The 25,908-nt window shown below is 43.6% G+C and overlaps 2 protein-coding genes across 2 annotated transcripts; both read left to right on the forward strand.

Moving 5' to 3' along the window:
* Positions 1-648: 648 nt before the first annotated feature.
* On the forward strand, positions 649-15,046 carry LOC131941948 (metabotropic glutamate receptor 8-like). Its single transcript, XM_059301582.1, has 5 exons — positions 649-930; positions 3,578-3,683; positions 9,233-9,384; positions 12,131-13,612; positions 14,591-15,046. The coding sequence occupies exons 1-5, from the start codon at positions 649-651 to the stop codon at positions 15,044-15,046; spliced, it is 2,478 nt and encodes an 825-aa protein (XP_059157565.1).
* Positions 15,047-17,136: 2,090 nt separating this feature from the next.
* LOC131941949 (metabotropic glutamate receptor 8-like) lies at positions 17,137-25,618 on the forward strand. Its single transcript, XM_059301583.1, has 6 exons — positions 17,137-17,221; positions 18,953-19,185; positions 19,776-19,962; positions 20,834-20,982; positions 22,733-24,256; positions 25,130-25,618. The coding sequence occupies exons 2-6, from the start codon at positions 18,955-18,957 to the stop codon at positions 25,556-25,558; spliced, it is 2,520 nt and encodes an 839-aa protein (XP_059157566.1). The 5' UTR covers positions 17,137-17,221; positions 18,953-18,954; the 3' UTR covers positions 25,559-25,618.
* Positions 25,619-25,908: the final 290 nt, after the last annotated feature.

Below are 25,908 nucleotides of genomic sequence, written 5' to 3' on the forward strand. Positions count from 1 at the left end.
CCTAGCTGTGTGAAACCAAATATTTGTCGTGTGTAACCAAACCAACCCTAGCTGTGTGAAACCAAATATTTGTCGTGTGTAACCAGACCATCCCTAACTGTGTGTCGTGTGTAACCAGACCATCCCTAGCTGTGTGAAACCAAATATTTGTCGTGTGTAACCAGACCATCCCTAGCTGTGTGAAACCAAATATTTGTCGTGTGTAACCAGACCATCCCTAGCTGTGTGTCGTGTGTAATCAGACCATCCCTAGCTGTGTGAAACCAAATATTTGTCGTGTGTAATCAGACCATCCCTAGCTGTGTGAAACCAAATATTTGTCGTGTGTAATCAGACCATCCCTAGCTGTGTGAAACCAAATATTTGTCGTGTGTAACCAGACCATCCCTAGCTGTGTGTCGTGTGTAATCAGACCATCCCTAGCTGTGTGAAACCAAATATTTGTCGTGTGTAACCAGACCATCCCTAGCTGTGTGAAACCAAATATTTGTCGTGTGTAACCAGACCATCCCTAGCTGTGTGAAACCAAATATTTGTCGTGTGTAACCAGACCATCCCTAGCTGTGTGAAACCAAATATTTGTCGTGTGTAACCAGACCATCCCTAGCTGTGTGTCGTGTGTAACCAGACTGCCCCCATTTGTCCAAGATGACCGCTGGAACTTGGCACCGCCTTGAGCCAGCGATGCCAGCCCTGCGGCTCACCGTGTCGCTCCTGGGCTGCGTGATGTTGGCCCCCCAGATGGCCCTGGGCTCAGACATCGTGCCCGGACTGCCCAAGGTCAAATGGGCCAAGCCTGGCGACCTGAACATCGGCTGTCTCTTCGCCGTCACTTACTTCAACGAGGATAGGAAAGTGTACACGCTGCACCCGTTCAATAGTGTTGGCTTGGTAGAGACCGTCGATCACATTTTCAACATTATAAACAAGGTAAGATTGTCAACACTACACCCCCACCCCCCACACTGGTCCTACCCAGGTGGGTTGAACCTAACCTTTAGTTTACCCATCCCATGTTCAATTTTTTTTTTACAGAAAAAAAAAATAAAGCTTCACCTACTCTGGTTTTAATTTGTGGAACAATCTTCCTAATAAAATAAAACAATCTATGCGTGAAAATATATACAAAACGATACGAAAACAATTACTTTATGACCTCCTAATCTGACTCATTGCAACATTTCTCATTCAACTTTTGTATTCTCATTCAATCGCACGGTGTATTATAACTATATAATATTATTTCTTTATTACAATTTGAACATGCTGTGTTTCTTCTGTCTTAACTACTTAATTGATTTTTTTATTTAAAGATAATTATTTAAAAAAAAACGCTCAATGTAAAAGGGCCTCTTTGATGAAATGATTCTTCCAAGCGTAGTTAAATGATTGTTCTTACCCTAGCCAAATGACTGTTCTTACCCTAGTCAAATGATTGTTATTACCCTAGCCAAATGATTGTTCTTAACCTAGTCAAAGGATTGTTCTTACCATAGCCAAATGACTGTTCTTACCCTAGTCAAATGATTGTTATTACCCTAGCCAAATGATTGTTCTTAACCTAGTCAAATGATTGTTCTTAACCTAGTAAAATGATTGTTCTTAACCTAGTCAAATGATTGTTCTTAACCTAGTCAAATGATTGTTCTTAACCTAGTCAAATGATTGTTCTTAACCTAGTCAAATGATTGTTCTTAACCTAGCCAAATGATTGTTCTTATCCTAGACAAATGATTGTTCTTAACCTAGCCCAATGATTGTTCTTAACCTAGTCAAATGATTGTTCTTAACCTAGCCAAATGATTGTTCTTACCCTAGCCAAATGGTTGTTCTACCCTAGCCAAATGATTGTTCTTACCCTAGCCAAATGGTTGTTCTACCCTAGCCAAATGGTTGTTCTTAACCTAGTCAAATGGTTGTTCTACCCTAGCCAAATGATTGTTCTTACCCTAGCCAAATGATTGTTCTTACCCTTACCCAAGTCAAATGATTGTTATTACCCTAGTTAAATGATTGTTCTTACCCTAGTCAAATGATTGTTATTACCCTAGTCAAATGATTGTTATTACCCTAGCCAAATGGTTGTTCTTACTCTAGCACTAGAGGTCGGCGTGGTCGAGTCGGTAAAGCTCATGGTTGCTAAACCGAAAAGTCTCGAGTTCGAACCCTCGGGCAGACGAGGCTCGTTAGCTGGGGACAGCTCCTCTTCTAGGAAAGACAAATCCAAAATCAAACAACTGCTGCCTTGTAGTTTGTTCTTGGTTGGACAAAGGCTATGGAAGCAAATCCAAAAAGAAAAGCAGGCTGACATAGCCTCAATGGCGCATTAACAGTTGACACGTATATTTAATTGTATTGGAGGCGTGGTCGAGTCGGCAAAATTTAATGGTTGATAAATTCGGAACAAAAAGTATCGAGTTCTAACCTCCTTGAAGATGAGGCTCGATCCCTTTCAGCACTAAAAATTAAGAACAAAGAAGAAGAAGAAGACCCTAGCCAAATGATAGTTCTTAACTTAGACAAACGATTGTTTTTAACTTAGCCAACTTAGGGTGAAACACTGTGGGTTTAGCGTTAGATTAGCTGGTGGCTACAGTTGAATACACAACACGGGTTTAGCCTTAGATTAGCTTTTGGCTACAGTTGAATACACAACACTGGTTTAGCCTTAGATTAGCTTGTGGCTACAGTTGAATACACAACACGGGTTTAGCCTTAGATTAGCTGGTGGCTACAGTTGAATACACAACACGGGTTTAGCCTTAGATTAGCTTGTGGCTACAGTTGAATACACAACACGGGTTTAGCCTTAGATTAGCTGGTGGATACAGTTGAATACACAACACGGGTTTAGCCTTAGATTAGCTTGTGGCTACAGTTGAATACACAACACGGGTTTAGCCTTAGATTAGCTTGTGGATACAGTTGAATACACAACACGGGTTTAGCCTTAGATTAGCTTTTGGCTACAGTTGAATACACAACACTGGTTTAGCCTTAGATTAGCTTGTGGCTACAGTTGAATACACAACACGGGTTTAGCCTTAGATAAGCTGGTGGCTACAGTTGAATACACAACACGGGTTTAGCCTTAGATTAGCTTGTGGCTACAGTTGAATACACAACACGGGTTTAGCCTTAGATTAGCTGGTGGCTACAGTTGAATACACAACACGGGTTTAGCCTTAGATTAGCTTGTGGCTACAGTTGAATACACAACACGGGTTTAGCCTTAGATTAGCTTGTGGATACAGTTGAATACACAACACGGGTTTAGCCTTAGATTAGCTTGTGGCTACAGTTGAATACACAACACGGGTTTAGCCTTAGATTAGCTTGTGGATACAGTTGAATACACAACACTGGTTTAGCCTTAGATAAGCTTGTGGCTACAGTTGAATACACAACACGGGTTTAGCCTTAGATTAGCTGGTGGCTACAGTTGAATACACAACACGGGTTTAGCCTTAGATTAGCTTGTGGCTACAGTTGAATACACAACACGGGTTTAGCCTTAGATTAGCTGGTGGCTACAGTTGAATAAACGCCTGAATGTTTTGTTGTCTCTGATGGACAGGAGCAGAAGATACTGCCAGGCATTAAGTTAGGGTTCGTCATCCTGGACACTCGACTAGACCCCTCCATTTCTGTGGGGCAGAGTCTCAGCTTTCTGAGGAAATATGGTGAGTTTTTGTGTGGAGGGAATATGGTGAGTGAGTTTTTGAGTGGAGGGAATATGGTGAGTTTTTGTGTGGAGGGAATGTGGTGAGTTTTTGTGTGGAGGGAATATGGTGAGTTTTTGTGTGGAGGGAATATGGTGAGTTTTTGTGTGGAGGGAATATGGTGAGTTTTTGAGTGGAGGAAATATGGTGAGTTTTTGAGTGGAGGAAATATGGTGAGTGAGTTTTTGAGTGGAGGAAATATGGTGAGTTTTTGAGTGGAGGGAATATGCTGAGTGAGTTTTTGAGTGGAGGAAATATGGTGAGTTTTTGAGTGGAGGGAATATGGTGAGTTTTTGAGTGGAGGAAATATGGTGAGTTTTTGAGTGGAGGGAATATGCTGAGTGAGTTTTTGAGTGGAGGAAATATGGAGAGTTTTTGAGTGGAGGGAATATGGTGAGTTTTTGAGTGGAGGAAATATGGTGAGTTTTTGAGTGGAGGGAATGTGGTGAGTTTTTGAGTGGAGGAAATATGGTGAGTTTTTGAGTGGAGGGAATATGGTGAGTTTTTGAGTGGAGGAAATATGGTGAGTTTTTGAGTGGAGGGAATATGCTGAGTGAGTTTTTGAGTGGAAGAAAAAATGGAGAGTTTTTGAGTGGAGGGAATATGGTGAGTTTTTGAGTGGAGGAAATATGGTGAGTTTTTGAGTGGAGGGAATGTGGTGAGTTTTTGAGTGGAGGAAATATGGTGAGTTTTTGAGTGGAGGGAATATGCTGAGTGAGTTTTTGAGTGGAGGAAATATGGTGAGTTTTTGAGTGGAGGGAATATGGTGAGTTTTTGAGTGGAGGAAATATGGTGAGTTTTTGAGTGGAGGGAATGTGGTGAGTTTTTGAGTGGAGGAAATATGGTGAGTTTTTGAGTGGAGGGAATATGCTGAGTGAGTTTTTGAGTGGAGGAAATATGGTGAGTTTTTGAGTGGAGGGAATATGGTGAGTTTTTGAGTGGAGGAAATATGGTGAGTTTTTGAGTGGAGGAAATATGGTGAGTTTTTGGGTGGAGGAAATATGGTGAGTTTTTGAGTGGAGGGAATGTGGTGAGTTTTTGAGTGGAGGAAATATGGTGAGTTTTTGAGTGGAGGGAATATGGTGAGTTTTTGAGTGGAGGAAATATGGTGAGTTTTTGAGTGGAGGGAATATGCTGAGTGAGTTTTTGAGTGGAGGAAATATGGAGAGTTTTTGAGTGGAGGGAATATGGTGAGTTTTTGAGTGGAGGAAATATGGTGAGTTTTTGAGTGGAGGGAATGTGGTGAGTTTTTGAGTGGAGGAAATATGGTGAGTTTTTGAGTGGAGGGAATATGCTGAGTGAGTTTTTGAGTGGAGGAAATATGGTGAGTTTTTGAGTGGAGGGAATATGGTGAGTTTTTGAGTGGAGGAAATATGGTGAGTTTTTGAGTGGAGGGAATGTGGTGAGTTTTTGAGTGGAGGAAATATGGTGAGTTTTTGAGTGGAGGGAATATGCTGAGTGAGTTTTTGAGTGGAGGAAATATGGTGAGTTTTTGAGTGGAGGAAATATGGTGAGTTTTTGAGTGGAGGGAATATGCTGAGTGAGTTTTTGAGTGGAGGAAATATGGTGAGTTTTTGAGTGGAGGGAATATGGTGAGTTTTTGAGTGGAGGAAATATGGTGAGTTTTTGAGTGGAGGGAATATGCTGAGTGAGTTTTTGAGTGGAGGAAATATGGTGAGTTTTTGAGTGGAGGGAATATGGTGAGTTTTTGAGTGGAGGAAATATGGTGAGTTTTTGAGTGGAGGGAATATGCTGAGTGAGTTTTTGAGTGGAGGAAATATGGAGAGTTTTTGAGTGGAGGGAATATGGTGAGTTTTTGAGTGGAGGAAATATGGTGAGTTTTTGAGTGGAGGTAATGTGGTGAGTTTTTGAGTGGAGGAAATATGGTGAGTTTTTGAGTGGAGGAAATATGGTGAGTTTTTGAGTGGAGGGAATGTGGTGAGTTTTTGAGTGGAGGGAATATGGTGAGTTTTTGAGTGGAGGAAATATGGTGAGTTTTTGAGTGGAGGGAATATGGTGAGTTTTTGAGTGGAGGAAATATGGTGAGTTTTTGAGTGGAGGGAATATGGTGAGTTTTTGAGTGGAGGAAATATGGTGAGTTTTTGAGTGGAGGAAATATGGTGAGTTTTTGAGTGGAGGAAATATGGTGAGTTTTTGAGTGGAGGAAATATGGTGAGTTTTTGAGTGGAGGAAATATGGTGAGTTTTTGAGTGGAGGAAATATGGTGAGTTTTTGAGTGGAGGAAATATGGTGAGTTTTTGAGTGGAGGGAATGTGGTGAGTTTTTGAGTGGAGGGAATATGGTGAGTTTTTGAGTGGAGGGAATGTGGTGAGTTTTTGAGTGGAGGGAATATGGTGAGTTTTTGAGTGGAGGAAATATGGTGCGTGAGTTTTTGAGTGGAGGGAATATGGTGCGTTTTTGAGTGGAGGAAATATGGTGAGTGAGTTTTTGAGTGGAGGGAATATGGTGCGTGAGTTTTTGAGTGGAGGGAATATGGTGCGTGAGTTTTTGAGTGGAGGGAATATGGTGAGTGAGTTTTTGAAAGGAAGGAATATGGTGCGTGAGTTTTTGAGTGGAGGGAATATGGTGCGTGAGTTTTTGACTGGAGGGAAAACGGTGAGTGAGTTTTTGAAAGGAAGGAATATGGTGCTAGAGTTTTTGAGTGGAGGGAATATGGTGAGTGAGTTTTTGAGTGGAGGGAATATGTTGCGTGATTTTTTGAGTGAAGGGAATATGGTGAATGAGTTTTTGAGTGGAGGGAATATGGTGAATGAGTTTTTGAGTGGAGGAAATATGCTGAGGTTGACTAGAGTGAGTGGTTGAGTGCTAGATTACATACTTTTTTAGCTGGTAATATCGAGTTTGTTAGTGTAGGCATGTTCCCCACTTAGTGTAGTAAATGTGTTTTCTTCTATTGCAAGTGTAGGCATGTTCCCCAGTCTAAATGTGTGTCCTACTAAAGGAAGAGTAGGCATGTTCGGCTCCCGGTCAAAAACCCCCTGGACATAAACCCCCCGCGACATAAACCCCCCTGGACAAAAACCCCCGCGATATAAACCCCCTGGACAAAAACCCCCCGCGATCTAAACCCCCTGGACAAAAACCCCCCAATTGAGGTTTACATAAGGAAAACCAAAGATGATGAGAAACAAAATTAATATGAAAATACAAAACAAACATTAGGAAAAAACTTTTATTTTTATTTTAACTTTAAAAAGACAGATTGTGAGCGATGCCTCGCAAATACTCAATAATGGTGGAATCATTAAAATTTTTAACAACAGTTAAAATTCGAGAGCTGCTATCAATATATTTTTTTTTCTGTTTTGATAAACAGTGACCTGAATTAATCTGTGTACAATAAACCTCTTGGAGAGATTGTTCCTTTTTAATAAAGTCAATAAATTTCCAAATATTTGGGTGGCAACATCCCATATGCGACTGAAAACTTCTGGGCCAGCCTTCAACTGAGTTGTTTGTTTTTGGCATATGGTCTTCTGCACGTGTGTGCATGTTCCACATATTAAATGGAAACATAGGTTGTCTTCGACCTCGACGTTGTGGTCTGACAATATAGTAGTCCTCAAAGTAGTCTGCAATCGGCATTCCTTCTTGGGGGAAAATTTCCAATAATTTTTCAAAGGCATAACTCATGTGTTCGATGGGAACAAAAGCCAACGCAGGTAGCATTCTGAGCTTGAGAGCAAATTCACTATCAACTTGGTAGAGTTGTTGAAGGCCAGAGTCCTGAATTTTTCTGTATCTATTTTGGCTAAGATGGAAGAAACATCCTTTGACCTCACAATCTGGAAATACCCTTTCAACACTTTTTATCACAGACATTTCAAAGTCAATCATAATAGAAATTGGTTGCAGTTAATTTTTCTTTATATAAACCTCAGTCCGGGGGTTATTATCCGGGGGGTTTATATCGCGGGGGTTTTTTGTCCAGGGGGTTTATGTCGCGGGGGGTTTTTGTACAGGGGGTATATGTCACGGGGGTTTTTGTACAGGGGGTTTATGTCGCGGGGGGTTTTTGTCCATGGGGTTTATGTCGCGGGGGGTTTTTGTCCAGGGGGTTTATGTCGCGGGGGGTTTTTGTCCAGGTGGTTTATGTCGCGGGGGGTTTTTGTCCAGGGGGTTTATGTCGCGGGGGGTTTTTGTACAGGGGGTTTTCGACCGGCATGTTCCCTAGTCTAATTGTGTGTTCTTCTAAAGGAATGTAGGCATGTTCCCCAGTCTAATTGTGTGTCCTACTAAAGGAAGTGTAGGCATGTTCCCCAGTCTAATTGTGTGTTCTTCTAAAGGAAGTGTACGCATGTTCCCCAGTCTAAATGTGTCCTACTAAAGGAAGTGTAGGCATGTCCCCCAGTCTAATTGTGGGTCCTAATAAAGGAAGTGTAGGCATGTTCCCCAGTCTAATTGTGTGTCCTACTAAAGAAATGTAGGCATGTTCCCCAGTCTAAATGTGTGTCCTACTAAAGGAAGTGTAGGCATGTTCCCTTGTCTAAATGTGTGTCCTACTAAAGAAAGTGTAAGCATGTTCCCCAGTCTAAATGTTGTCCTACTAAAGGAAGTGTAGGCATGTTCCCTTGTCTAAATGTGTGTCCTACTAAAGAAAGTGTAAGCATGTTCCCCAGTCTAAATGTTGTCCTACTAAAGAAAGTGTAGGCATGTTCCCCAGTCTAAATGTGTGTCCTACTAAAGGAAGTGTAGGCATGTTCCCCAGTCTAAATGTGTGTCCTACTAAAGGAAGTGTAGGCATGTCCCCCAGTCTAATTGTGTGTCCTACTAAAGGAAGTGTAGGCATGTCCCCCAGTCTAATTGTGTGTCCTACTAAAGGAAGTGTAGGCATGTTCCCCAGTCTAATTGTGGGTCCTAATAAAGGAAGTGTAGGCATGTTCCCCAGTCTAATTGTGTGTCCTACTACAGGAAGTGTAGGCATGTTCCCCAGTCTAAATGTATGTCCTACTACAGGAAGTGTAGGCATGTTCCCCAGTCTAATTGTGTGTCCTACTAAAGGAAGTGTAGGCATGTTCCCCAGTCTAATTGTGGGTCCTAATAAAGGAAGTGTAGGCATGTTCCCCAGTCTAAATGTATGTCCTACTACAGGAAGTGTAGGCATGTTCCCCAGTCTAAATGTGTGTCCTACTACAGGAAGTGTAGGCATGTTCCCCAGTCTAATTGTGTGTCCTACTACAGGAATTGTAGGCATCTTCCCCAGTCTAATTGTATGTTCTTCTAAAGGAAGTGTAGGCATGTTCCCCAGTCTAATTGTGTGTTCTTCTAAAGGAAGTGTGAGGCTTTTGGAGTTGTCAGTATATACATGTTGAGGGTCTATTTTTGAGGTTTAGATTTGTCGTAATGAAAGTGTGGGAAGATGTGTGGTCTATTTGTGAGGTGTTATAGTCATCATTATGTAAGCTTGGAGAGTTGTATCGTCCATTTGTGAGGTTTTGGTAGATCTTGCGATGACGAAGTGCCAGTAAATACTCTCTTTGGTTTACCAGAAGGCAACACGACTGACCCACAGCAGAACAAGGTCATTGGAGTGGTGGGGACGGACACGAGTTTGACGAGCATACCCTCCTCCACGCTACTGGCCACCATGAACATCCCGATGGTCAGCTTTCTGGCGTCCGCGGATATTCTCAGTGACATGGTAAGCTGTCCGGGTTGTTGCCCCTTAGCCGTACAACTATCGCATCAAACATCGCAGGTAACCAGAGGCGTAGCGAGGGTGCGGACCGCACCGGGTGACACCATTTAGGGGGGTGACACCAAGGCAAAAAAAAAGTAAAAAATATAGAGAAAAACTTGAGGGGGGTGCAAATCGAAAGTTTGAGGGAGGGGGGTGGTGCTAATCGAAGATTTAGGGGATGGGGGTGCAATTCGAAGGTTTGAGGGGGGGGGGGTGCAACTCGAAACTTTTAAAGTTTGTCCCCCGGGAAGGGTCGCTATGCCTCTGGGGGGTGACACCATTCATTGTCGCACCGGGTGACACCCGACCTCGCTACGCCACTGCAGGTAACATGCTGTGCGCCTGCTGTTTATGGTGACCTTGACACCTACCGGTAACTTTGACCCTATGTACGATTACTCCCAGCAACATACCCGACCTCCGGGTGTACATACCCGACCCCCGGGTGTACATACCCGACCCCGGGTGTACATACCCGACCCCCGGATGTACATACCCGACCCCCGGGTGTACATACCCGACCCCCGGGTGTACATACCCGACCCCCGGGTGTACATACCCGACCCCCGGGTGTACATACCCGACCCCCGGGTGTACATACCCGACCCTCGGGTGTACATACCCGACCCCCGGGTGTCTAGATTGAGCCAATATTCAAAACTAGGGCTTGTCTTAGGTACCCACTTAGATTTGCGTTTAGATTAAGTTTTCAGAAAACATGGTTAAGGACTCAACAATTGATGGGTCTCAAACTGTGATTAAAACCATTTTTGAATTTATATTTGGTCGCATTTTGTATTTATATTTGGTCACAGTTTATTTATATTTGGTCACATTGTATAATAATATTTGGTCACACACATTCTAGTTCAGACTCTTCTTCTTCTTTCTTCTTCTTCGTTCTTAAATTTTAGTGTTGGAAGGGATCGAGCCTTATCTGCCAGAGGGTTTGAACTCGAGACTTTTTCGAATTTATCAACCATGAGCGTTTGTCCAGCTGTAGATATGTCCAGCTGTATAGATGACTAGCTGTACAGATGTCCAGCTGTACAGATGTCCAGCTGTATACATGTCCAGCTGTATACATGTCCAGCTGTATACATGATTAGCTGTATACATGTCCAGCTGTATACATGTCCAGCTGTATACATGATTAGCTGTATACATGTCCAGCTGTATACATGTCCAGCTGTACAGATGTCCAGCTGTATGCATGTCCAGCTGTATACATGTCCAGCTGTACAGATGTCCAGCTGTATGCATGTCCAGCTGTATACATGTCCAGCTGTATACATGTCCAGCTGTATACATGTCCAGCTGTATACATGTCCAGCTGTATACATGTCCAGCTGTATACATGTCCAGCTGTATACATGTCCAGCTGTATAAATGTCCAGCTGTATACATGTCCAGCTGTATACATGTCCAGCTGTATACATGTCCACTCTATCCCTGTTCCTGTCATCTCGGCATATCTCACTGACCACGATAGATTGAATGTCATCTCGGCATATCTCACTGACCACGATAGATTGAATGTCATCTCGGCATATCTCATTGACCACGATAGATTGAATGTCATCTCGGCATATCTCACTGACCACGATAGATTGAATGTCATCTCGGCATATCTCACTGACCACGATAGATTGAATGTCATCTCAGCATTTCTCACTGACCACGATAGATTGAAAGTCATCTCGGCATATCTCACTGACCACGATAGATTGAACTGACTCTCTAAGTGTAACGAGATCCCACGACATAGATCCCTTCCAACCTTCTCTGACCACTGCAAAAGTCACGTGATACACACAGGGATTCGTAGATCCCTCCCACAGTTATTTGACCCCTCCCACAATTATTTGACCCCTCCCACAGTTATTTGACCCCTCCCACAGTTATTTGACCCCTCCCACAGTTATTTGACCCCTCCCACAGTTATTTGACCCCTCCCACAGTTATTTGACCCCTCCCACAGTTATTTGACCCCTCCCACAGTTATTTGACCCCTCCCACAGTTATTTGACACCTCCCACAGTTATTTGACCCCTCCCACAGTTATTTGACCCCTCCCACAGTTATTTGACCCCTCCCACAGTTATTTGACCCCTCCCACAGTTATTTGACACCTCCCACAGTTATTTGACCCCTCCCACAGTTATTTGACCCCTCCCACAGTTATTTGACCCCTCCCACAGTTATTTGACCCCTCCCACAGTTATTTGACCCCTCCCACAGTTATTTGACCCCTCCCACAGTTATTTGACCCCTCCCACAGTTATTTGACCCCTCCCACAGTTATTTGACCCCTCCCACAGTTATTTGACCCCTCCCACAGTTATTTGACCCCTCCCACAGTTATTTGATCCCTCCCACAGTTATTTGACCCCTCCCACAGTTATTTGACCCCTCCCACAGTTATTTGACCCCTCCCACAGTTATTTGACCCCTCCCACAGTTATTTGACCCCTCCCACAGTTATTTGACCCCTCCCACAGTTATTTGACCCCTCCCACAGTTATTTGACCCCTCCCACAGTTATTTGACCCCTCCCACAGTTATTTGACCCCTCCCACAGTTATTTGACCCCTGGAAACGAAAATTTTTACCTCCCTCCCTTTTCCCTCTATACATCGGCACAAACCCTCTATTCCCAGTTACCCAGCTTTGTTCGGTATTTTAAACTTTCTCGTTCTTTCAACAGAACAAATTTCCAGCATTCTTTAGAGTGATCGCCCCTCTCAGGTATCAGCTCGCAGGGATCATCAAGCTGCTGAAAATCAAGAACTGGCTTTATTTTTCCGTAATGTATCAGGCGGGAACCTACGGCGATGGCGCCTATAGAGCGCTCAGGCTCCGCGCGGAGAAGGAACGTATGTGCATCGCCATGACCATCAAACTGATGGACTCGACCAAGTACGAACAGGTGTTGAACCGGCTGAAGAAGCAAGTTAAGTTATCGCGGATTGTCGTGGTGCTGGTGTCTGACATTGTGTTTCCACGGCTATTTGCAGCCGCCAAGGCAACCGGGACGGAGAAAGATTTTTTGTGGATAGGAACGGACACGTTGACAGTCAATATGTATGGCGACGGCTTCATTCCCGGCTCCATCGCCGTGGCCTACGACACGCATCCCATCCCCGGGTTCTTGGAAATTGTGAGGACGAGTTTAAAAACGAGCGAAAATCCTTGGCTTCCTTATCAAAGCGAAGAAGAAAAGAAACTGAATCATAAGGAATTATGCAAAATGTTACTGCCGTCTTGTCTGGTTTACGACGCCGTGTTGGTGCTTGCGCATGCTCTGTCAATGCTGCTGCAGGAGAAATGTCCCACAGCTAAAGGCAAGCAGGCCTCGGAATGTTTCGACAGGCATCAGCACGAGTTCATCAGCTACATCTGGAAGGTCTCTTTCAAGGGACTCTCCGGCAATATTGTCTTTAACAAGGAAGGCGACGTCATCGGCAACGTGAAAGTCATCCAGTCTAATTTGGTCCCGAACAACGGAGAAATTACGCCCAGCTTTATCGGGCTGTACGACGTCGGCACGGAGAAGTTAACCCTGTCTGAGAACATCACCTGGGAGCATTTCAGCTTCCCCGAGGCCCACACGCAAGCGGATTACTTCTGCATGCCGAAGTGCAAGCCGGGGGAGTTCAGGGTGCAGTATATGAACTGCTGCTGGCGGTGTCGCGTGTGCCAGGAGTACATGAAGGTCTCAGCAGACGGCACCCACTGCGTCAAGTGCCCGCTCCTCCACTGGCCCCAGCACGACGTCTGCGTGCCCATCACGCCGGATCACATGACGTGGAACTCGCTCATCGCCATTGTCCTGCTCATCCTCTCCATGACAGGGGTCATCCTAGCCGTGGTCCTGCTGGTCATTTACGTCGTGTACAGGGGGGAGTTCATCATCAAGGCCTCGAGCATTGAACTATCAATCATCCAGCTCATCTCCATCATGTCAGGCTACCTGGGCGTGCCCATCCTCTTGTTGCGGCCCACCCATTGGTCGTGTGTGCTAGGGATCTGCTTCTTCACGTTCAGCTTCAACTCACTCTACGTCGCCATGCTGATTAAATCCGTTCGAGTCTATCGGATTTTCAAGATGTCCAAGAAACAAATGAAACTGTCCTACACAGGCTCTCTCTTCCAGGTGGCTTTCTTCTCCATCTTCCTCGTCTTTCAGGTGAGAGTCGGGCTCAGCAATTAGCTTTATATTCAATGCGGTTATACACAATTTTGTTGAAAAACGTTTAACTACACACACAATTTTAAAAATAAATCAAAATAATATGTAATTAAATAACAGCACAATATTCAGAAGTTCGATTAAAACAGTGGTTCTTAACCAGAGTACAGTCCTCTACTTGTGATTATTGAATCCGATAAGTGAACAATATTTGTAATGATAAAAAATTTTATTTTAGTGTTGACTTAGCAATATTGTAAAGTTTATTATTCATTTAATTATAATAAGTCTTAAGTAAGGGGTAAGAGTTTTGGCCTTTTTTTATCGGAAAAAAATTCACCTCGCTTTGACATTTCTTGTATTTCAGGTGGTGATCTACTTCACCTTGATCCTTGTATTTCAGGTGGTGATCTACTTCACCTTGATCTGGTACTTCTTGTATTTCAGGTGGTGATCTACTTCACCTTGATCTGGTACTTCTTGTATTTCAGGTGGTGATCTACTTCACCTTGATCTGGTACTTCTTGTATTTCAGGTGGTGATCTACTTCACCTTGATCTGGTACTTCTTGTATTTCAGGTGGTGATCTACTTCACCTTGATCTGGTACTTCTTGTATTTCAGGTGGTGATCTACTTCACCTTGATTTGGTACTTCTTGTATTTCAGGTGGTGATCTACTTCACCTTGATCTGGTACTTCTTGTATTTCAGGTGGTGATCTACTTCACCTTGATCTGGTACTTCTTGTATTTCAGGTGGTGATCTACTTCACCTTGATCTGGTACTTCTTGTATTTCAGGTGGTGATCTACTTCACCTTGATCTGGTACTTCTTGTATTTCAGGTGGTGATCTACTTCACCTTGATCTGGTACTTCTTGTATTTCAGGTGGTGATCTACTTCACCTTGATCTGGTACTTCTTGTATTTCAGGTGGTGATCTACTTCACCTTGATCTGGTACTTCTTGTATTTCAGGTGGTGATCTACTTCACCTTGATCTATTACTTCCCCATCGACGTCATCGTCAACCAGCCGGAAGAGAACCTCAAGTACACGGAGGAGGTCTGCGACATCTCTGACATCACGCTCATCCCCTTCTTCATCTTCGACGTGGTCCTGCTCTGCTTCTGCTCCGTGTTCGCCTTCAAGACTCAGAGCCTGCCCAGCACGTTCAAGGAGAGCCGTCACGTGTCCATGTGCGTCATCACCACCATGATCATGTGGGTGGCCTTCATGCCGGCCTACTTCACCTCCACCAAGCGGCTGCTCAAGTTCTACTACATCATTCTGGCCATCCTCATCAACCACACCACAGCCCTGTGTTTCCTGTTCCTGCCCCGGATGTACGCCCTGTGGTACATGGCCGGCAAGCGGATGGACAGGAACAAGGTGTTTGGCTCGCTCGGGGAGACCATCTCTACCAACAAGTGATCGATGGAGATTTTATCTCTCTAAGGGAGAGCATCTCTGTCAAACTTTGACCGATGGAGATTTTGTCTCTCTAAGAGAGAGCATCTCTGTCAACCATTGACCGATGGAGATTTTGTCTCTCTAAGGGAGAGCATCTCTGTCAACTTTTGACCGATGGAGATTTTGTCTCTCTAAGAGGGAGCATCTCTGTCAAACTTTGACCGATGGAAATTTGGTCTCTTTAAGGGAGAGCATCTCTGTCAACCATTGACCGATGGAGATTTTGTCTCTCTAAGGGAGAGCATCTCTGTCAACCATTGACCGATGGAGATTTTGTCTCTCTAAGGGAGAGCATCTCTGTCAACCATTGACCGATGGAGATTTAGTCTCTCTAAGAGAGAGCATCTCTGTCAACTTTTGACCGATGGAGATTTTGTCTCTCTAAGAGGGAGCATCTCTGTCAAACTTTGACCGATGGAAATTTGGTCTCTTTAAGGGAGAGCATCTCTGTCAACCATTGACCGATGGAGATTTTGTCTCTCTAAGGGAGAGCATCTCTGTCAACCATTGACCGATGGAGATTTAGTCTCTCTAAGAGAGAGCATCTCTGTCAAACTTTGACCGATGGAGATTTTGTCTCTCTAAGAGGGAGCATCTCTGTCAAACTTTGACCGATGGAAATTTGGTCTCTCTAAGGGAGAGCATCTCTGTCAAACTTTGACCGATGGAGATTTTGTCTCTCTAAGGGAGAGCATCTCTGTCAACCATTGACCGATGGAGAATTTGGTATTGGGTGTACAGCTGATAACGTGAATGAGGATAGTGACGGGGGTGGTGGTGGTGGGGATGACGTCATATGTGGACAGTCGAGGTCAAACTGACATTGGTATAACAGCGTTAGACCTGTGTTTAGACAACATCTCAATGGACATCTCTAGTGAGATATATCCATTCCCAAGACTCACTCCTTACCTGATAGACCTGAGGACTAAGATTAACATGACGATTAACGCTGGATTTTTGTCAATGTCAGTTGGTGTACTGAATTGGATGAAGACTTCGATTGTGTCTCTGGCAAGTTCGAACGATCCTCATATAAAGTAGTTACTAACTATTGGACATATGACGTCGCTGTGAACTTATGACGTCACTGTGGACACATGACGTCACTATTGACGCATGACGTCATGGTGAATATATATATATATATATATATATATATATATATATATATATATATATATATATATATATATATATATATATATATATATATATATATATATATATGACGTATCTGTGGACCTATGACTTAATGATGGACCTATTGAGTAACTTTAGACACATGACGTAACTTTAGACATATGATGAAAATGTGGACCAACGTGATGTGACGCAACTGATTTTATGTCTTTAAGAACCTTTCTTTTCAAATTCGTTTGAGTATTGCATATTTTTATAATGTTCATTTCTTCGTTAAATTGTCTATCAATTGTTTTTGGTCGAAAAAATCAATTTTTTATACGTAGGGCAACAAGGTTTATTTTTTTAAACCAACATTAAACATGAAAAAATTATCAACAAAGCACAATTTTGTTCTTTAAGAAATATTATTAAAATCGAATGCTATTCGGTCTGCTTTTTGTTCTATATATTTGCATGTAAATTATTACATATGTGTTATATATATGTATGTGTGTGTGTGTGTGTCTCACCATAAATATAACATTTAAAAATAATTTAAAAATCCTAATTGATGTGACATAAAATGGTAAAATGTTTGTGTGACCTCTTGATACTAAGTAGGTAGTTTGGTACTTAAAAAAAAACGTATTTTAAATACTCTTAAGCTTTTACTACAGTTACATTTATACAAAATATATATGTACGATTCAATAAATAGCAAAAATTAGCTAAGCTCCTAAAAAAATCAACGTGAAAGACGCGCCCACCCACGACCTCCATAGATGTCAAGTTTTACATCTCCAGAGTCACATCCCCTCACAGTTTCTAAAAATAGTCACAGGTTGCGCACCATTTACTAAAATTCTTAAACGTGGAGACTAATACCTAATCGAACCGGAAACGATTGGACTTTTCGATTTGTTGAAGGCGATCATCTATGTAAATCATGATCAAAACAATTGGGTTGCATTAGGTGTTGAGGAAAAGTCTAACCTGGAGAATAGAATCTAGGTACGTTGTGATGCTACTTTAGTTAAGCTAGGAAATAGTTTCCTCTCTAGATAAATATATCCAGATCAAAATGAATGTCAATCACAAGTCACGATAAAGACAGCTAGCTCTAGTTTCTAGATCTAGATCTGTAAACATCTCGAATCTAGATAGATTTTTTTAGTCTTGATTAGTTAACTTATGTTAGGATTCTAGTTCAAGTCGTAGCCAGGGCCGGCGCTACCGATAAGGCGAACTAGGCGGTCGCCTAGGGCGCTAAATAACCTGGCGCCGGCACTAGTCGGTGCTGATTCGAAATTTTAAGAAAATTTCAGCTAAAGCTGATTTTGTTAGGTGGTTGGTATTTCTATACGTTTCTAGCCTAACCTTAAAGCTTATCTTAACCAAGACCCTAATCTCAAAGCTAATCTTAACCATGGCCTTGACCCTAACCTTTAAAGCTATTCCTAACCTTGCTATAACCTTAAAGCTTGTCTTTACCATGGCCAGGAAACTAACCTTAAACAAGTTAATAAAAAGTCTAGTGACAATTTAAGCGCAATTTCCTTATGTTAATAAGTAAATCATCCTATAAATATAAACTCCTACACGATGCTCAGTTTAAACCACACGAGCAGAGCTAGTCCCCGCCCCCTCGCGAGATCTGCGCGAGTCTGGCCAATGGCAGCGTGTGTAGACGTTACCTCTCACTAGCGACTGCCTCAGCCGGTGTGCTTGGTTTGGGTGGTAGAAATATTTGTATATTCCTAGTAATCTTAGCCAATACAAATTAGAAGAAATTAATTTTTTATGATCGAACGAAAGGATATTTTTGAAAACTTTCTTCAGCAATATTGTTCTAAATTATGGCAGGAATCGATTGGTAAATGTTTCAAGTCGGTAAGTGGTCTGGTTGCCGAGATGTGGGCAAAAAAACTGCATTTTTTCGAGGTTTTTTGGCTTTTCCGGGAAATCCAGGAAGGAATTCCGGGAATGTTTTTTGGCCTATGTTCATCCTCGGAACTTGCTTTAACATATTTGCTTTTGGAACAAGTCCTCGATATTGCTTCGTTGAGGAGGAGATACAACTTAAAGCTGCGGACACGCTGCGGACACACATCCATCCAGAAATGACGCATTATTAAACGCAATTTTTCTTTTTTTGAAATTGCGCTAAAAATAGTCCTACGTGTGGATTTAAACCAGCCCTTAAAACTAGTCCTAGCTTTGACGCTGACCTTTAAGCGTGTCCTAACCATAACCCAGATCCAGAGGCGGCGCCCGGGGACAAATTTCCGATTTGCACCCCCCCCCTCAAACTTTCGATTTGCACCCTCCCCCCCTCAAACGTCCGATTTGCAGCCCCCACCCCAAAACTTTTGATTTGCACCCTCCCCCATCAAACTTTCGATTTGCACCCCCCTCAAACTTTCGATTTCCACCACCCCCCTCTAACTTTCAATTTGTTTTTCCAACCCATTTTGGCGCCCCCTAAGATCGACGCCCGGGGACGTACGTCCCCCACGCCCCGTCCCCCCCCCCTCCCTCGCTACGCCTCTGCCCTGACCCTACCCTTAATCTCAATCTTTACTCTAATCCTACACCAGACGCGTCCAAATCCTTTATTTTGTTATAAATCACACCAGCATATAAAAACTAAAACGTAGCGTCATGTGGGCCTACATAATATTTAGTTGAAACACTACGACAACTAAGCGCTGCAGCCTGAGTTCTCTATGCTCATTTCCCTAGCCATGTCTAGACTCGTCTGGCTCCTGGCTCTCGTGGCCCACCCTGGCCAGGCCTACTACGCCCTCCCAGAGTGGAGGGAGAGCAAGTACCACCAGCCCGGCGACCTGAACATCGGCGCCATCTTCGCGCTGACGGAGCTGGAACCACACAGCTACTGCGGCAACATCACCACCAGCTACAACGCCATCTCGATGATCGAGCCTTTAGTCCACGCCATCAACAGCGTCAACGAGGTAACATGTGTCATTAATCAACTCAATTAGTGTCAATAGTTAGCTGTAATGGGTCAAAGTTTCAGCAGTTCTAAATCGAAATTGTTTTCGACGCCTAGAACTATTCGTCTAAATACTGTTGTTGTGTATGTTTTTATCCATGTGTATGTTCATATATATGCAATGCGAGTTGAGAATTTACATAACCTGTCCAGCAACAATTTTCCCGTCAATGTATCCAGCAACTGGATGACCACTTCTAACAATTTCTACTAAATCTATTTGGTTAAGCCAATGAAACTGATCAAAACTTTTCTTCTAAATCTATTCGGTAGAAGCCTTTGTACCCTTCCTCCTAAATCTATTCTATAGAAACCTTTGCAGCCTTCCCTTCTTAATCTATTCGGTAGAAACCTTTGCAGCCTTCCCTCCTAAATCTATTCGGTAAAAACCTTTGCAGCCTCCCCTCCTAAATCTTTTCAATAAGGTTACAAGAAGCTGTCCTTAGGTTTTCTACTAATTCTATTCTATTAAGCCATGCTAGAAACATAGACTTACATTACCTAAGTCCGCCACAAAAACTGATCTAGCCTCTGAATTGAATTATCTAGCAGGGGCAGCTGCTGTACAATTTGAAGCTGGGGTTTGTCGTGACAGACAGCTGCTCGAAGGAAACAGTCGCCTTGGTGAACGCAATGCGGTTCATTCCACAAATAGGTTACCAGTCTAAGAGTCCTAGCACCAACAAGACAGGCAAGCTTGAAGTCAGGCGGGATGAAGAGGAGCATGTTGGACCAGGTAAACTAAATAGTGTACTCACGACCAAACTTTTAATCATTATCATCTTTGTTCGTTTGTGTCAAAAACACATGGGGCACATGAAGTAGGACTCGACTGTTTCAACGACAGAAGCATACAAGAGGAAGATGTTGTCAACATTATGCCCAGCAACCTTTGTTTCCTAACGTGAGTTAGGTACTCATCAGAACCGGGTGGACTCAGGGGCGTTCTATTGATTTGAACAGGGATTCGAACTCGAGACTTTCGGGTTAGCAGTCTAGCTCTCTACCGCTAGGCCAGGTCGTCCTTGAACTATTTAACTGTGTATATTTTATTTGAACGGAAACGGCGTGGTCGTGTGGAAGAGCATACGAGTTATAACCCGAATGTCTCGAGTTAAACAGTCTCAATTTCGGGTCTTTAGTTAGAGTAGCACCGCACCTTGAGTCTACCCATCTCTGATGAGTGTATCAGGGAAAGCAACGTCGATTGGACATAGTGCTGACAACACAATCCCTTCATAGGCTGAATCCACAGAAAGAGGTCAGCTCTACTTCATCTCACCCAGGTTCGAAAAAGGAAATTTTTTAATTTGAACGTGAGTTACGAAAATACATGTTGATGTACTGTGGTAGAGTGAATGCGCTGATGGGTAACGTGCTATTTCACATGTTCACAAGTGGTATGTCCACATATTTTTTAGTGCTAATGTCCTCATATTTACTGGCGCTAAAATGTCGATAGCTCCACGTATATGAAAATATCAAACAAATCTCAGAACAAACTTGATCTGTAGAACATATAAAAATATCATTTAACTAATTCTCCAGCTGCTTAAAGGAACTAAGTAATGAAAGGGCCAGTAACCCACCCACTCTTTTCCGTCCAGGGGACCTAACTGTGATCAAAGATTTCCCCGTGATTGGTGTGATCGGTACTGACAACGCCAAGACTTCCGAGGCGATATCCTCTCTCTTGAACACCTTCAACATCCCAATCATCAACTTCGCTGGGTGCTTTGATGTTTTGGGCACTGAGGTCTGTGGTATAGGCTGTATGCACTCTGGTGGTAGGCTAGGGGTCAGTTGTATAGGCTGTATGCACTCTGGTGGTAGGCTAGGGGTCAGTTGTATAGGCTGTATGCACTCTGGTGTTAGTCTAGGGGTCAGTTATATAGGCTGTATGCACTCTGGTGTTAGTCTAGGGGTCAGTTATATAGGCTGTATGCTGCCTAGTGTTAGGGGTCAGTTGTATAGGCTGTATGCACTCTGATGGTAGGCTAGGGGTCAGTTGTATAGGCTGTATGCTGTCTAGTGTTAGGGGTAAGTTGGCTGTATGCACTCTGGTGTTAGTCTAGGGGTCAGTTATATAGGCTGTATGCTGCCTAGTGTTAGGGGTCAGTTGTATAGGCTGTATGCACTCTGGTGGTAGGCTAGGGGTCAGTTGTATAGGCTGTATGCTGTCTAGTTTAAGTCTAGGGGTCGGTTGAATAGGCTGTATGCTGTCTAGTGTTAGGGGTCAGTGGCATAGGCTGTATGCACTCTGGTGGTAGTCTAGGGGTCTGTTGTAAGGCTGTATGCTTTCTATTATAAGTCTAGGGGTCAGTTGTATAGGCTGTATGCTGTCTAGTGTTAGGGGTCTGTTGTACAGGCTGTATGCTTTGTAGTGTAAGTCTAGGGGTCAGTTGTACAGGCTGTTTGCTGTCTAGTGTTAGGCTAGGGGTCGGTTGTATGCTGTCTAGTGTTAGTCTATGGGTCAGTTGTAGAGGCTGTATGCTGTCTAGTTTACGTCTAGGGGTCTGTTGTATAGGCTGTATGCTGTCTGGTGTTAGTCAATTGTATCGACAAATCTAGGACGCAATATACTGGATAATGTAGATAAAGATGTTAACGATAATAGAAAGCATTGTTTATTCTAAATATAGATAATAATATAAACTAATAGAAAATGAGAGATGCAAAAATTGATGCTGTAAGTTACATGTCTAGGGAAAGAAAACGCACATTAAATACAATTTTCTTCACAATATTAATCAAAGTATTTGCAACATATTTAGGGTTTTCCAAATATTGCTATGTTGTACGATAGATTATGTCGTACTTCTTGAATTCTAACCGTTTTATGTAGGTCCCTATTAGGAATAGGAATATGTTTTATTTGAAAACACACTATCCTTTATTCAGAAAGTTGTTAAATGGGCGGTTTTAAGATTGTTGTAGTTTCGCACTTTTGTATGTTTCACAAGTTAGTATTGTAATTTAACACGCATTTACATGTCTAAAATAAACATAACTAGAAACTGTTGTAATTTCAAATATTTGTTACTGTCTAAAATAAACATAACCTAGTATTGATGTATTTTAACACATATTTAAATGTCTAAAAAAACATAACCTAGTATTGATGTAATTTAACACGTATTTAAATGTCTAAAAAAAAACCTAGTATTGATGTAATTTAACACGTATTTAAATGTCTAAAATAAACATAACCTAGTATTGATGTAATTTAACACGTATTTAAATGTCTAAAATAAACATAACCTAGTATTGATGTAATTTAACACGTATTAAAATGTCTAAAATAAACATAACCTAGTATTGATGTAATTTAACACGTATTTAAATGTCTAAAATAAACATAACATTGTATTGATGTAATTTAACACGTATTTAAATGCCTAAAATAAACATAACCTAGTATTGTCGTATTTGTACATGATTGTATCTATTTCACGGGCTAGTGAAACAGCACGTTTATTCAACACATTTTCTCTTCCTCCTAGTAGGAGTTTCCATCCTTCATGCACCTCGCCTCCACCTTCTCAGCCCAGAGCCTGGCCATGGTTCGGTTCCTTGTCTTTAGGGGCTGGAAGTATTTCTCCGTCGTCTACGAGCAGGGAATGTACGCTGAGGACGCCTTTAACGTCATCCAAAAGAGCGTCAGGGCCTACGGCCTGTGTATCTCCAACACGGCCATGATTTCAGAGAGTTCGAATATTCTACGGTTGGTCAAACACCTGACCTTCAGCCCCCAAGCCCCCAAGGTCGTGCTGGTGTTCGTGTCCAGCACCTACACCTTGAAGATCATGGACGCTGTTCGCAAGACTAAAACCGAGGGCTGGAACTTATGGATAGGGACGAGCTACTGGATCAGGTACATGTGGTCAGGCGAGCTGGTAGAGGGCTCCATGGCCGTGGCGAACGACTTCGCTGATGTCCCGGGTGTCAAAGACGCTCTGATGAAGCTGACAAAAGACAACCCGAATCCGTGGTTCCTGCCAATGCTGCGACAAAAGTTCTCCTGCAAGACGGACGACGCTTGCATCATGTCAGCGTTGGGCGCGTACGAGCACGGGTTCGCCCACTACGCCGGTGTGATCCACGACTCGGTGCAGGTGCTAGTTAAGGCTACAAACGCTTTCCTGTTCTCCCAATGCCACGAGCAGCAGCGGGTCACGCCAACTTGGGCACACGATTGCATAGAGATTAATCGTGGCCATTTTCTCGAGTATATCAAAAACGTGTCCTTTGAAGGATATTCAGGGAAAGTAGTTTTTGACAAAAACGGCGTTGTACATAAAGATCTGTATCTGTATCAAGTTATTCATGATAGGAAAACTTCAACCTATACACCGTTGAAAATCGCGGAAATCGCGGATCGTATTACCATGCTGAGGGATATATCCGACCCGCATCGTTACATGAAGGTGATCGACGATGTTCAGGACATGTGCATGCCCAGGTGCGACAGGCAGGAGTACCACCTGAAGAAGCTGGCCTGCTGCTGGAACTGCAAGGAGTGCCAGTCCAACGCGTACGTCAACGAGAACCTGACGGCCTGCGTCTCGTGTCCCAAGTTCTTCTGGCCGCGAGTCCAGAACTTCAACAACACCAGCCCGTGTATCCGGATCCTGACCGACGTCCTGCTCTGGCACCGCCCGGTCGCGGCGTTCCTCATCACCTTGTCCTTTATTGGCCTGGCGATGGTTTTGTTTATCCTGGTCGTGTACTGGGTTAACGCCGAGTCCAGCGTCATCAAATCGGCCAGCCTGGAGATTAGCACCATCCAGCTTGTGGCCATGTTCTGTGGGTATCTGTCGGTGCCGTTCCTGGTCAGCTTCCCCTCCGAGCTGGGCTGTTTCATCGGTGTGGTCATGATCCTGGTCAGCCTGACCTCCATGTACATGACCATGCTGCTCAAGGCCGTGCGCGTGTACCGGATCTTCCTGAGGAGAAAGGGTAACATCAAGGTCTCATACACCAGTTCTAAGTCCCAGGTCCTCACGTTTTTGACCTTCGCTTCCATAGAGGTGAGTCCTACCTAGTTTTTATCCTCTAGAGCAGGGGTCTCCAAACTACGGCCCGCGGGCCGGATGCGGCCCGCGAGGTCCTCTCATCCGGCCCGCGGAGATATTTTTGTCCAAGGAAAAATTGTTTGTTGGTGATGGCTGAGGAAATTTGCCTAGAAAAATCAAAGACATGCCTAGAAGAAACTGGCCCCGAACTGAAATTTGATAATTAATGCGGCCCTCAGACTGAAAAGTTTGGAGACCCCCTGCTCTAGAGCATAGATGTAAAGACAAGAAAACGATGCCATCTCAATCAGCATGTAACATGTCGGCAGAGATGTCGTCAAGCTCTGTCTTTGATGTTAGTCTAGAGGGGAGTAACCCATATTTTGTGATATTAGGGTTTTTATGTTTTTCGGCCTTATGGTTTGTCGGCTTTATAGTCTGTCGGCCTTTTGTCGAGTCGGCCATTTTATGTCGACCTGTTGTCCCATTGGCCTTTTGGTTGTCGGCCTTTAATCCTACACATAGCAATTTTTATTCTTTGCTCATGTAGTATAAAATTATTTTTTTCGAACGAATGCGTGAAAAGTAGAAAATAGATCTCACATTGAAATTAAATATTTTTAAAGGAAAAAGTCTTTTATAATATTCACACACAAAAAAAAGTCTGGGCGCGCACTTATGGAAAATATATTTCTCTGCATTGGAGTTTATTGTTAAGTTTACGTTTTATAACATAATATAATACCTATAATCAGTGGCGTAGCGAGGTCGGGTGTCACCCGGTGCGGTCCGCACCTCCCGACCCCCTCCCCTCGCTACGCCTCTGCCTATGTTCAATTTCCATCACTGAGCGCCCACTATCCGTTTACATTTTTATCTCTTCCATAGATTGTTGTCTTTATTATTATCGAAATGAAATTCCCGATACGAGTGCTAGACTTCATGCCGGAAAAAAACGTTCCGTACGTCGAGACGGCCTGCCTGATCCACGAGGAACTCGTCGCTCCGTATTTCGTCCTGGACATCTCGTTGCTGTTCCTGTGCTCCGTGCTGGCGTTCAAGACGCACAGCCTGCCCAGCACGTACAAGGAGAGCCGCAACGTGTCCATGTGCGTCATCACGACCCTGATCATGTGGGTGGCCTTCCTGCCCGCCCACTTCTCCACCACCAGCCACAACCTGAAGGTGGTGCTGCTGGCCCTGTCGGTGCTCATGAACCACTCGACGGCCATCTTCTTTCTCTTTATGCCGCGGCTGCTCAGCCTGAAGAATGCCTCAACGATGGGGTTTCTCAGGAGGTTCAGCGCCGATGACTAGAGCCAGGCTTGACAGCCTGATGAAAGCTACACCAGGTCATAGACCAGAGGCGTAGCGACCCTTCCCGGCGCCCGGAGACAAACTTTCAATTGGGCGCCTCTCCCCCCCCCCCCTCATCGGGAACAACCTTTCAATTTTCAATTTACGCCCCCCGTCAAACTTTCAAATTCCACCCCACCCCCTCAAACTTTCAATTTGCAACTCTCCCCCCCCCCCCCCCATACATTTCTTATATTTAAAATGCAAAACTGCAGTTAAAATTGTTGTTTTTACAACCCATTTTGGCGCCCGGGGACATATGTACCCCCCCCCCCCCCACACACACACTCGCTTCGCCTCTGCTATAGACA

The sequence above is a fragment of the Physella acuta genome, unplaced genomic scaffold (assembly GCF_028476545.2).
Source record: "Physella acuta isolate Inbredline_101_S28 unplaced genomic scaffold, ASM2847654v3 ptg000378l, whole genome shotgun sequence".
In the NCBI taxonomy this organism is placed as follows: Eukaryota; Metazoa; Mollusca; class Gastropoda; family Physidae; genus Physella; species Physella acuta.